Below are 13,096 nucleotides of genomic sequence, written 5' to 3' on the forward strand. Positions count from 1 at the left end.
CATTACCCTTTTTCGCGACCGCTTTTGTCCTACAAAATAGTAAATATTTACACAGTGAAAAGCAGAAGGGTTAAAAAGGAATCTGAATAATATGGACACTCGATATATCTAATGAAACATTCATATTTACTAGTATACCATCCAGACAAAAACATAAAACATTTTCCAACATAGCGAAGTAACTAACAAAAACCACTTCCGGAAAACGTTTTCACTGAGCGACATAAATAACAACTTCCAGAACAAAAGAGTTTTCACGTTAGCAAGATAAATATCGACTTCTGGAAACGGTTAGTTTCAAGGAAAATAACATCAATAACTTCCGTAAAAGGCTTTTGCATTACCAAAATAAATAACAACAATAACAACAACTTCCGGGAACAGAGTTTTCAAATTAGCGATGCAAATAACTTCAAAAACTTCCGGGAAAATATTTTGGGATATGCGTCACTCTTCAAATAGCTCTTTTACCTTAAAAAAACACACTTTGTTCTGCTGTAACACCTGGGGCGACAACTCGCTAGTACACAGAATATACTTCTTAAACACGAATAGTGAAAAAAATGGTTATATTTCATCTACTAATCTCCAAAATGTAATAGCGGAACAAATGGTCAAAGAAAAAGCATAGCCGATCGTAAAAGAAACGTTGGAAGTTACGCACATTTCTGTGATTCGATTTCTTTACAAAGCACTACAAGAGACGTTTTCTTTCAATCTCTGAAAACATATTGAACGGTTTGGACCACATTTTACGACAACAGTTCTCCGTTTTAGTTTTTTTCTTTCTTTTTGTTTTATCTTTTTAAATTTATGAAATGATCCATTAAAAGGGTAATGATCGATTAAAAGGGTAGTATTTTTTAATCCTCTGTTACATTTTAAGAAAACATTTTCATCATTGTAAGAAAAGAAACACTTGTCCTTCAATCAATAAAAGAATCCCCCCCAACACCCCCCCCCCCCCCCCCCCCCCCCCCCCCCCCCCCCCCCCCCCCCCCACCCCCCCCCCCCCCCCCCCCCCCCCCCCCCCCCCCCACCCCCCCCCCCCCCCCCACCCCCCCCCCCCCCCCCCCCCCAAATATTATATAATTTTGTGCTAACTTCGTATTAGTGTTTGGAAATATTAAGAAAGGATTTTGTGCTCAAGAAAGCCACGCGGAGGTGACCTGAATGTTTACCAGAGCAGAAACGACATATTATACTAAGTTAATTTGTGTCATGCACAATCCTCTTTGATCATAGACTTCTATATGCTGGGCAAAAAAACAAAATGTGTGCAATTAGGATAAGCTGACTGTCAACCTAGCCTGAGAGAAATCAGCGGTGATATGACGGTCGCAGAATACACTGGAACTTGATGAATGATACGTCAACCTAATAAGCCGTTAAACACGTGCACGTGCTAATGGTCCAGACGGACAAATGTTCACGATTTGAAACACAAATATTGCTTTCCGGGTGATTTTCTTTTCCATCAAGCTTAGCAGATAAAGAGAACTTTTCCAGAAGAACATTTCCTAGTAATGAATACAGAATAGAGCAAAATAGAATAGAATAGAATAGAATAGAACAGTTCAGTTCTACCGGCCTCGGTGGCGTCGTGGCAGGCCATCGGTCTACAGGCTGGTAGGTACTGGGTTCGGATCCCAGTCGAGACATGGAATTTGTAATCCAGATACCGACTCCAAACCCTGAGTGAGTGCTCCGCAAGGCTCAATGGGTAGGTGTAAACCACTTGCACCGACCAGTGATCCATAACTGGTTCAACAAAGGCCATGGTTTGTGCTATCCTGCCTGTGGGAAGCGCAAATAAAAGATCCCTTGCTGCCAATCGGAAGAGTAGCCCATGTAGTGGCGACAGCGGGTTTCCTCTCAAAATCTGTGTGGTCCTTAACCATATATCTGACGCCATATAACCGTAAATAAAATGTGTTGAGTGCGTCGTTAAATAAAACACTTCTTTCTTTCAGTTCAGTTCTGTTCTGTTCTGTTCTGTTGATTTTCTTTTCCATCCAGCATAGCCGATGAAGAGAACCTTTCAAAAAGAACATTCCTTAGTAATGGATACAGAATAGAACAGAATAGAGAGAACAGAACAGTTTAGTTCAGTTCAGTTCTGTTCTGTTGATTTCCTTTTCCATCAAGCTTTTCTAGAAGAATATTTTCTAGCAATGGATACAGATTTTCCCTTTTTCTAAACTGCACAAGTCGTAATCTAATTACTTGTAATCAATTTAATTCAGTTCCTTTATTGCTTTAAGCTACAAGCTTATTAGCATAACATATATACACACGCACGTTATATATGTACCAGAGGCGCCCCCCCCCCCAAAAAAAAAAAAAAAAAAAAAAAAAAAAAAAATATTGCGACAGTTATAATTTTATTATATATTAATTTTTATTTGTTTACGATCCCCCTCCAAACCTCCCCCCAAAGTTCCCTTGGCATTCCGCCTCGTGTCATTGGGGGCCCCCTAAATGGATTTTCTGGACCGCCACTGTATACCCACAGGGGAATTCGATTATAACAAAATGTATGTCGACGAAACACACTGAACCACATTGCTAATTGTATTCGTCTGTGTAGTGACACATTACTTAATCCGGTATATCTTTGACCTTTGACTATGGCTAGTAAATCAAATTTAAAAATACGTTGACCAGTTACCATTAAGAGTCGATCATAATCTAATATACTCTGCACGAGATCACAAATTATTGGGACCCTTTAAAGTCTGTATTTATCAAAATCAACTTTGAGGTACACAGATGGTTCGCGTTTGTTCAAGCGACTTGGGCTTCTTCCGATTGGCACAATATGTCCCCAACGGAAAGGAAGGAAGGCAACCCTGTTTGTTTGTTTTCATTTAACGACGCACTCAGCCTGGCGGAGCACTCCATTCGGGGTTTGGAAGTTACGGGTTTTTTAAAATGATGATGATAACCCCCAGTACCTAGTTAGAACGTGCCCATATACGCACTAGGGTTTCGAACACGCCCGCCGATCCCGAGTCCGAACCTCCGATAAGATCGGTGGCCTGACTCGGGATGGAGAGGGGCCTCCAAAGATCAGGGGCATGACTCGGGGGCCAGGCTGCCGGGGGGGAGGGGGGGGGGGGGGGGGGGGGGTGAAAATGGCCAGAATTTTGAAAATAGCAATTAGTAAAAAGTTAATTAGAATAAATAAAAAAAAATAAAAAAGGTTACAAGCCAAAAAAATAAAAAGAATAGACTGCTCGGCCGAATATTTACATAATTTGGAGCATTTTTAGAAGGACAGTCCAAAACTAAATAAGAGAAAGAAGAGAGGATCGGACTATTTAATAATATTAAAACAAAAGAAGTAATTTCGACATAAAATTTTGAACGCAGATCTAAAAGTTTAAAGTCCGATCGATATGTCCACGCGAGTGGCCTCGTTAAGGCCGTTTGGGCGCACAGCTTAAAGGGACGAGATGGGTTGCATCCCGTCAAGAAAACCCCTAGATTGACAGTCGATAGACGTTGAAGGTTTAGTTGCTGTGCTGAAATACAGATCTTGAGAAGCCGGATCCGTCTGAACAAGAGAGAGAGTATCAGACTAGGGTATAGTCCAGTCGTCATGGGTTGGTATAGGGGTGCGGACGGGCCCGACTCCGGAGGATACGAGATGGTATCACTATAAAGCAAGGTAAAGTCTAGAAAAAGAGTAGTAGGGGCCGACCCCGCTTCCTATTTCTTCTTAGTGTGGGGCGGTCAATCTTCCAGTGCTGCTAGGACAGGCTCGGACATGTAGAGACAAAACGCGAACAACCGTGGCGTTACGAAAAAACAAGTCAACATAGTCAGACGGAGTAATGACGTGGAGGCGAGGAATCTCGCTAAAAAAGAATCCAACCTGGTGGTGCAGACTGTCGAAACGAGAAGCGTTCCAGCGTTCAATCAGTTCCAATGGCCGCATACATCCCAGTAGTAAACTTCATTTCGCTGACAAAAACAACGAAATGAAGGACCCCCAAGTCGAGCACACGAAAGCACGTGCAGTGTGCACAAGCGAAACAAACACGTCTTACCGCGTGGAGCTCCAGACTGAGAATCACGGTTATATGGCATCAGACATATGGTTAAGGACCATACAGATACTGAGAGAGGAAACCCGCTGTCGCTACTTCATAGGCTACTCTTTTCGATTAGCAATTGTGTTTTTGTAAACTATGTTATAATAACTATAGGAATGTTAGATTACAGTTTTCAAGTGTTCAGTCCTCAACAAAGGGGCGGGACGTAGCCCAGTGCTAAAGCGTTCGTTTGATGCGCGGTCAGTTTGGGATCGACCCCCGTCAGTGGACCCAGTGGGCTATTTCTCGCCCCAGCCAGTGCACCACGACTGGCATATTAAAGGCTGTGGTATGTGTTATCCTGTCTGTGGGATGGTGCATATAAAAGATCCCTTGCTACTAATCGAAAAGAGTAGTCCATGAAGTGGCGACAGCGGGTTTCCTCTCTCTATATCTGTGTGGTCCTTAACCCTATATCCGATGCCATATAACCGTAATTAAAATGTGTTGAGTGCGTCGTTAAATAAAACATTTCCTTCTTCAGTCCTCAACAAGTTCAACGGGATCTAGCTCAGTCAGTATAGAGCGTTCGCCTGAGGTGCCTGGATCGAACGATCGAATCCCCTCGATGGATCACTTCTTTGATTGGGTGTTTTCACGTCCCGACCAGCGCCCCATGACTGGGGTACCAAAAGCCGTGGTATCATGGTTTCCTCTGAAAGAAACTTACTTGTTACAATTGCCAAAATTATGTTTTTCATCCAATAGTCGATGATTAATTAACCAATGTACTCTAATGCTGTTTGCTCCGCCAGGCTCAATGGGTAGGTGTAAACCACTTGCACCGACCAGTGATCCATAACTGGTTCAACAAAGAACATGGTTTGTGCTATCCTGCCTGTGGGAAGCGCAAATAAAGATCCCTTGCTGTTAATCGGAAAGAGTAGCCCATGTAGTGGCGACAGCGGGTTTCCTCTCAAAATCTGTGTGGTCCTTAACCATATGTCTGACGCCATATAACCGTAAATAAAATGTGTTGAGTGCGTCGTTAAATAAAACATTTCTTTCTTTTTTTCTAATGATGGTGTCAAACAAAACAGACTTTAACTTCATTCATCTGATGATTAATTAAGCAGTGTGTTCTAGTGGTGTCGTTAAACAAAACAAACTTTTTTTTTTTTTTTTTTAGTGAACAATATTCAGTCCTCGATAATTTTAACATTTTATTAAGTTTTATGATTTGCATTCTTTGAGAACAATGCATGACACACTTTACTTACCTACTTATTCGTTATCATTAGTTCGCGTGACTGTGTCACAATGATTAGAATTATCATACCAACAACAAAGATGATGAAATTGAAAAGACACATAATCAATCAAGAAAAACCAATCAAGAAAAACGAACTATTCTATAGTCTATAGATACACAGCAAAGCAGATTTATAAAGTCGCCTGTAAGCTGAAAGATATTAACTTTTCAATATACGACTAAAGAAAGAACGCCTACCTGATTAAGTTTAAGAAAATGTCAGACGATTTATGCTTCGCCAAACACCGTGTTGTCTGTTAGTGAAGAACCACACTCAGGAAACGTGGCTCGTGCTTGTGACATTTAAGGCCTTACTTTGAGATCCCATGAGACCAGTGAATAACCGGTCTAAGCTATCGGCTTTAAAGCCACATACCCAAGTTTTTAGGCAATATAAAATATTAACGGCGTTAGCAATTTTGGGGGGTTCGTTTTACCGTTACAATACATGTTACTTACACATTTTCCCTTGAAGTACCAAATATTTCTCATTCCAGCTAGTGCAGTACCACTGGTATATATATGTCTGTGGGATGGTGCATATAAAAGGTTTCTCGTTGCTAATGGAAACAAATGTAGCGGGTGTCTTCTATAATACTACGAGTAAAAAATGAATTTATAAATCAATGTGCTCCACTGGTGTCGTTAAACAAAACAAACTTTAACTCTATATAATATAATGTACCTTTACAGCTTTACTTTTCAACCTGTAAGAGGAATAAAAATATATAGAGCCTATAAAGTCTAGAAATGAACTAAAGATAAAACAAATATCATTAATCATATATATATATATATATTGATTGATTGCATTGATAATTGATAACAGTGGTTTCATTCTTAATACATGTATATTTAATATCCCGAAAAATATTTTCACTAGCCAAATTACAAATTGTAAATATTTTTTATACTAGTATTTTAACTTTTCATTTTTAAAAATAAATATCATACACGTAGACCTATATAATTTTGCATTCTGGTAAAAGATTTGGTTTGAATCAGGAGTGTTGCTATTTTTAGGTCACCTGAACCGAATGTTTTAAGATGTTTTTGTCCGTCTTCGTGTGTCGTGTGGTGTGTGTTGTGCTGACAGACACTATAGGCATAATATGTTTCACTATTAGAGCCATTTATGATCACTGAAATAAAATTTTACTTATATTTTATTGTTTAGATTATCCATTTCCGTACAACCGGAGTTTTTCTGGTCATCCTGATGTTTCTAATACCACAAAATGCATGTTTTTTATTTTTAAAAACGCACGTGCGTCTGAGAAGTTATGGAGTCGGGTTTTTGTCTATTTTTAACGGTATTTCACCGTTTCAACTTCACAGACTCTTGCTTCACTCTCTTGTAACGTTATCCAAATGTGTTACAGTTTTGTAACTTAACCAAACTTAGTGTCCATTTTTACGAGGTGAAACCAGGGTCTGCGCCTTTAAACGTTTCACATTGTTTTACTTATTTTCCAAAACTACTTGACCAATTCCAGCCACATTTTGTGCGAAGCTTCCTTGGCAAACAGAGAAACACGTCATTTGTGAATTTAGTCATTCTGACCCCATGACTCCTGAGAGGCTGGGCCAAAAGCCACAAAATTAAGCCAATTTTAAAAAAGTCTTCTTCTTAAATTCTTCTTAACCAAATTCTGTTGGAAGCTTTCTAGTCACGTGGAGCAACAAATGTATTATTTAGTAATTCTGATTACCCTAGGGTTTTGAGGGGTGGGGCCTTAAAGAGGAAAATTAACAATTTTAAAAAGTCATTTCAAACTTTTTGATCAATTCCAACCAAATTTGGTTGAAATTTAAAAAAAAGGTTTTCTCTGCTTCCAGAAATGCTATATCATCTTCCAATGTTCATATATGCAAAGGTCAATAGATGGTATATCTAATTTGTGAATGTCATTAATATCGGTACCTCGTTTGTCCCTGGGGAGGGGGTAAAGTTCACAATAGTTATGTAGAGAAATGCATTTAAACCGCTATTTCTTCTACTTCTCCAAAACTACTTCACCAATTACAATCAAATGTTACAGGCAGTTTCCTTGGCACACTGAGAAACACATTGGTGAGACTGGTCATTCTGACTCAGCAGGCCTCTGAAAATTGTGAGAACGATCGTTTCAGTCGCGCAAATCTAATTTTGCGTAACCAGTTTTTCGTTCGCGCAAAATTTGGAACACCATTTACTTGGATATAACGGTTTACGCAAAAAGGAAATGAGTTACCTGGATTTATTTCTGCGTAACCGATAAATTGGTCACGCAGATTTTCAATTCTCAGAGGCTTGTGACTCCCAGGGGCCCGAGGGGTGAGGCCCAAAAGGGAAAAATTAAGTAAATCTGAAAACAAATCTCGTCAAACTATTTAATTAATTTGATTAACGAAAATTTGTTGGAAGCTTTCTTGGCACATAGAAAAACAAATTTATTAATTTGGTCATTCTGACGACCACAAGGGCTTGAAGGGCGAGGCCCAAAAACGGGAAAATAAATCCAATTAAAAAAATATATCTTCTGTGCTTCCAGAAATGCTACAATCAAATAGTCTTCATCCGTGTAAAGATAAATAAATTATGTCTCTAATTTGTGAATGTCGTTAATGTCCTACTCGGGGAGGGGGTAAACTTTACTACATACATGTAATTATATAAATAATTGCATTAAACTGTTATTCCTTCGACTTCTTGTCCAAAACTACTCGACCAATTCCTATCAAAGTTTTATGGGAAGCTTCCTTGTTGTATGGTCAAACAAATGTGTGATTTTGGTCTGAAGCGCGGGGCCCAAAAGGGAAAAACTTATGTTTGTCTCTGGGGAGGGACTGAAGTTACTATAGTTATATAGGTAAATGCATTTAAACAATTACATTTGGTGGGAAGCTTCCTTGACTCACGAGAAACAATTTTTTTAATTTGGTCGTTCTGAACCTCACAGGCCTGAGAGGCTGGGCCCAAAAGGGGGAGCAAAAAAAACCAACACACAAAAAAACCCACAACAAAAAAACAAAACAAAAAACCAACCAAGCTTTGTAACTTTTGTGACTTGATTGAATTCATAACTATTTTATACATCCGTCAGTCCGTTCGTTCGTCCGCATGTCCGTCCGTCCATAATCGTTTCGTTTTCGGAACATATCTTTCTTATCAGTTCATACAGAATAATCAAACCGTGCATGCAAGTACAATTTGGAATAGCGGTGTGTTGTGTTCCATACCTAGGTGTATCATGTACCTCACTGGTACTCTTGTTAACGAGGTCCAACAGAAGGTAAAAACCCTTTTTAGACCGGGTCACCAGGCTATTTATTCATTTCATTTCAACTTATTTTCGTGCTTATATCCAATTAAGGTTCAAGCACGCTGTTCTGGGCACACACCTCAGCTACCTGGGCTGTCTGTCCAGGACAGTGGGTTTAGTTGTTAGTGGTTAGTGAGAGAGAAGTGGGTGTAGTGGTCTTACACCTTGTCCATTGAGTCGTTAAAACTCGCTCTGGGTGGGAGCCGGTACCGGGCTGCGAACCCTGTACCTACCAGCCTTATGTTCGATGGCTTAACCACGACGCCACCAAGGCCGTTCAGGCTATTTAAACCGTTTGTCGACCTCTAAAGATCACAAAAGTACGTATGAAGGTAAAGTCGGTTATTGACGAGAGAACTCTTCTCTGTTATATTAGCAATTAGCCAGTCGTGCAATACATCTGACATTTAGGTTATAAAGGTTTTGTGGCTTGTTTTTCAAAAGCAATAACTACAGTGTTTCCAATTTATCCAATGATTTATTAGCCTTGTAACGAATACAAATTAGCTTTTGAAAGACAGGATCGCATCACAGTTCACTTAACCTTCCAAAAGACCCAACAAAATACCATCTGAAAATGTATACATTTAATTTTTCCCTTTTCCCGTAACGTACTAATGCTTGAGTCATCCAGTTACACAGTTATCTGATCCATTAGCTAATCAATATTTTGGATTATGATTGAATTATGGCTACTATTAGTTTACAGACCACAATTAGTTATATGCGATTTTTAAAATATATAGCATTGGTGGTTACAGCACTTTTATTAATCAGTAGGCGCATGAATTTTGTATGCACTTTTGCCTGCCTTGGCCAGCTCTTTCTTTCAGGATATTGGTTTAAACAAATACATCTACTAAACCCATTACTACACTATACATATTACATTTACATGGTCTGGAATACCACAAAAAAGTCTTCAATGTCAACAAGATACAAATGATTGCAAGCTACATGCTCTCTTCAATCACTTTTAATCTAATAATTGGCACAATATAAATGCCTTAAAATAATCACAGTCAAACAGTAGATCACTTGTGCGAACATATCTCCGCATTTCGGTCAACCATTCGAGTGCCGTGTACGAGAATAGCCACGAGTATTGCCGATTGTCACATGACAAACATGACGATTTCATCGGTTGCTATACAATCGGCTATTCGCGTACGAGAAAGTCGTAACGTGTGGTTCGGTCTTAACTGTGATCTATGGCCATCGTGTTTTAGCTGTGTCGCAGTAACGTTAACTAGCTTATGGTAACGAACGTTAGCTGCAGAGAAATACACACAGTGTATATTTCGAGTCACGTAATCCGGGCGACCCTGTCTTTAATAAGTCAAATGTTACGTGACCCTGTCTTTAGTAGGTCAAAGTTAAAGGGTTTTTTTTTTGACAACATCACTAAGCGTACATTGTTTTTTGTTTTGTTTTGTTTTGGGGTTTTTGTTTGTTTGTTTTGTGTGTGTTTTTTGTGTGGTTTTTGTGTGTGTGTGTGTGTGGGTTTTTTTTTTTTTTTGGGGGGGGGGGGGTGGATGTTTATTTAACGACACCACTAGATCACATTGATTTATTAATCTTCGGCTGTTGGATGTCAAACATTTGGTAATTTTGACATTATAGTCTTAGAGAGGAAACCTGCTACATTTTTCCATTAGTAGCAAGGATCTTTGATATGCACCATCCCACAGACAAATAGCACATGCCACGGCCTTTGATATACAAGTCGTGGTAGCCCAATGGGTCCACCGACGAGGATCGATCCCAGGCCGACCGCGCACCAAGCGGAGACTTTACCACTGGGCTACGTCCCGCCCCGCGTACATTGATTTATTAATAATCGGCTATCGGGTGTCAAGCATTTGTTAATTCTGACACGTAGTCTTAAAAGAAAACCTTTCAGCCAGTGCACCACGACTGGTATATCAAAGGATTTGGTATGTGTTACCCTGTCTGTGGGATGGTGCATATAAAAGATCCCTTGCTGCTTACCGAAAAGAGTAGCCCATGAAGTGGCGACAGCGGGTTTCCTCTCTCAATATATGTGTGGTCCTTAACCATATATCTGACGCCATATAACCGGAAATAAAATGTGTTGAGTGCGTCGTTAAATAAAACATTTCCTTGAAAGGAAACCCGCTATATGTTTCCATTAGCAGCTAAGAATATATTTATCTGCACTTCCACAAAGACAGAACAGCACAAACCACGGCCTTTGATATATACCAGTCGTGGGGGAAATTGGTTGGGACGAGAAAAACAAAATTAGACAATGGGTGCACCAACAAGGTTCGATCCGTCGACCCAAGCACCCCAGGCGAAAGCTCTACCGTCTGGTCTAGTAATAAGTCACGTGCGCACGACCATGGGCCTAATTCACGAAGGTCTCTTAGGCTCTGCTAGACAACAAAACATCCTCTTTGCAAGTCTTTTTGCATTGCACTGCGATATCGCAAAGTTGCGAGAGTTTTGTGAATTAGGTCCCTGTGATATCGCAAAGTTGCAAGAGTTTTGTGAATTAGGTCCCTGTGATATCGCAAAGTTGCGAGAGTTTTGTGAATTAGGTCCCTGTGATATCGCAAAGTTGCGAGAGTTTTGTGAATTAGGTCCCTGTGATATCGCAGTGCAGTGCTAAAAGACTTGCAAAGAGGATGCTTTGTTGTCTAGCAGAGCCTAAAGAGACCTTTGTGAATTAGGCTCCAGGGCCCCGTTCCACGAAACGATCTTAGCCCTAAGATCACCTTAGTGCATAAGATAGCTATGCACTTAAAGTGATCTTAGGGCTAAGATCGCTTTGTGGAACGGGGTCCAGGGCCCTGTAACACAAAGCACTCGTAACACTTACGCCAGACGTACGCCACACATTATGTATGGTGTACGTCTCACGTAAGTGTTACGGGTGCTTTATGTTACCGGGCCCTGGTCTTTAAAACACGATCACTAAACATTTAAGTTTAAAGTGAAAACGTAAAACCAACTGATTTTGATTGTTTATTTTTTAATTTTTCAGGTGGAGCTAGTCGCATACAGGATATAACGGTTAAAAAGAAAGGTGCTTTATCCTACCTGACCAAACGTGGGACGGGTTACGGCGAACAGGGCCTAACGTGTGAGTGCTGTTATAACCAGTGCAGTTACAGAGAACTAAGGCAATACTGTAAGGAAACGCCCAGAAGAGGCTTTGACTTGCTTAGAAAAAGGTCCATTGTGCCCAGTGGAGACGTTTTTCGAAAAAGAGCCATTTTACCCGAAGGAGAATAGTCTCTGAGTTTGTCTAAGAGGGATAATTCTCTATTTGTCATTACCATCTTTGCTTAGTGTGGTCTTCAATCCATGTGTGTCTAAGCTATGCAGAAGTTGAATTTACAGAACTGGAACCCACTGCAAAATTAACAACAACGTCTTAGGATTTATATAAGGGAAGTGGAGAATCGAAAGTGAAAGTGCGTGTATTCGAAGTCGTGTTTTGCCAAGTTAATGTGCTCCGATCAGAACACAGTACTTTTTTTTTGTTGACTGTAAGGTAATTGCACAGATTTGTTTCGCATTTTAAATTTTGGAGTATTGTTAGTTTTTTTGTTTTGTTTTTCACATGCTGTGGCTTTCTTATTTTGTTCTTCTTTGATGTAGAATTACAAACGATGCCTACAAGTCCAAATTAAAAAATAAAAAAGCATTGGCAGAAACACATAGAAAGATCCTGAGTTATTAATACACCACGTGTGCATGCGCACAGACACACGCAGGCACTCATCCTACAATTAAAAAGAAAAAAATCCGAACATAGTGACGCGTAGGGTTTTGTTCTTAATTTCCCGTCTTTCTGTCATGGTCTGTTTTGTTAATGACATAAGCTATCCGGCTTCTGTTTGTGACCAGTCATCGGAAAGGACAGCCAATTCACGCCATTCGTTCATTTGCCAACAGACGACATTTCGTTTGACTGTTTTGCCGCGGAGTATCGCGTCCTGAAATACTATTATATTGTGTAAATGATTACGAACATATGTTTACAATTGTTTGCCCTGGTTTTGTTTCACTTTAAGTATAATTGTGACGCTAGCGGTTTTGTGAATAAAGAAAAAAAAAATACAGAATTATATTTTATTGGCAAATAAAGCAATCAGTTGATGTACATACTATGTTTACAATATGTTGGTGTGTGTGTGTGTGTCTACATTGTTAATGAAAAAAGTATATTGATACTGTTGACACTTCCTGATACAGTAATCATGTTTCAGTAGTACAGATTTAGTCTCTTTAATTATAATGAGTGGAGAATCTATTGGGTATGCAGGCTGACGTATTGGCTGCTTTCTGTTCAAAGTATTCCAAAATAATCCCATGGGCATGAAAATTTTCTTAGGGAAAATCTAAGGATTGCCCATATATTATTTAAAAATGATACCTCTTCTTATCTATTTGAAGGGAAAATCTAA

At 39.6% G+C, this 13,096-nt stretch overlaps 1 protein-coding gene across 2 annotated transcripts in view; it reads left to right on the plus strand.

Annotated features, from left to right (window-relative positions):
• The window catches only part of LOC121372018 (con-Ins Im2-like), a 38,856-nt gene extending 26,064 nt beyond the window's left edge, over positions 1-12,792 (plus strand). For both annotated transcript variants that reach the window (XM_041498257.1, XM_041498258.1), the window contains one exon: positions 11,668-12,792. In XM_041498257.1, coding sequence (XP_041354191.1) covers positions 11,668-11,918 — 251 coding nt within the window. In that variant the 3' untranslated portion in view covers positions 11,919-12,792. The remainder of the gene's footprint in view (positions 1-11,667) is intronic.
• The last annotated feature ends 304 nt before the right edge of the window (positions 12,793-13,096 follow it).

The sequence above is a fragment of the Gigantopelta aegis genome, chromosome 4, assembly GCF_016097555.1.
Source record: "Gigantopelta aegis isolate Gae_Host chromosome 4, Gae_host_genome, whole genome shotgun sequence".
NCBI lineage: Eukaryota > Metazoa > Mollusca > Gastropoda > Neomphalida > Peltospiridae > Gigantopelta > Gigantopelta aegis.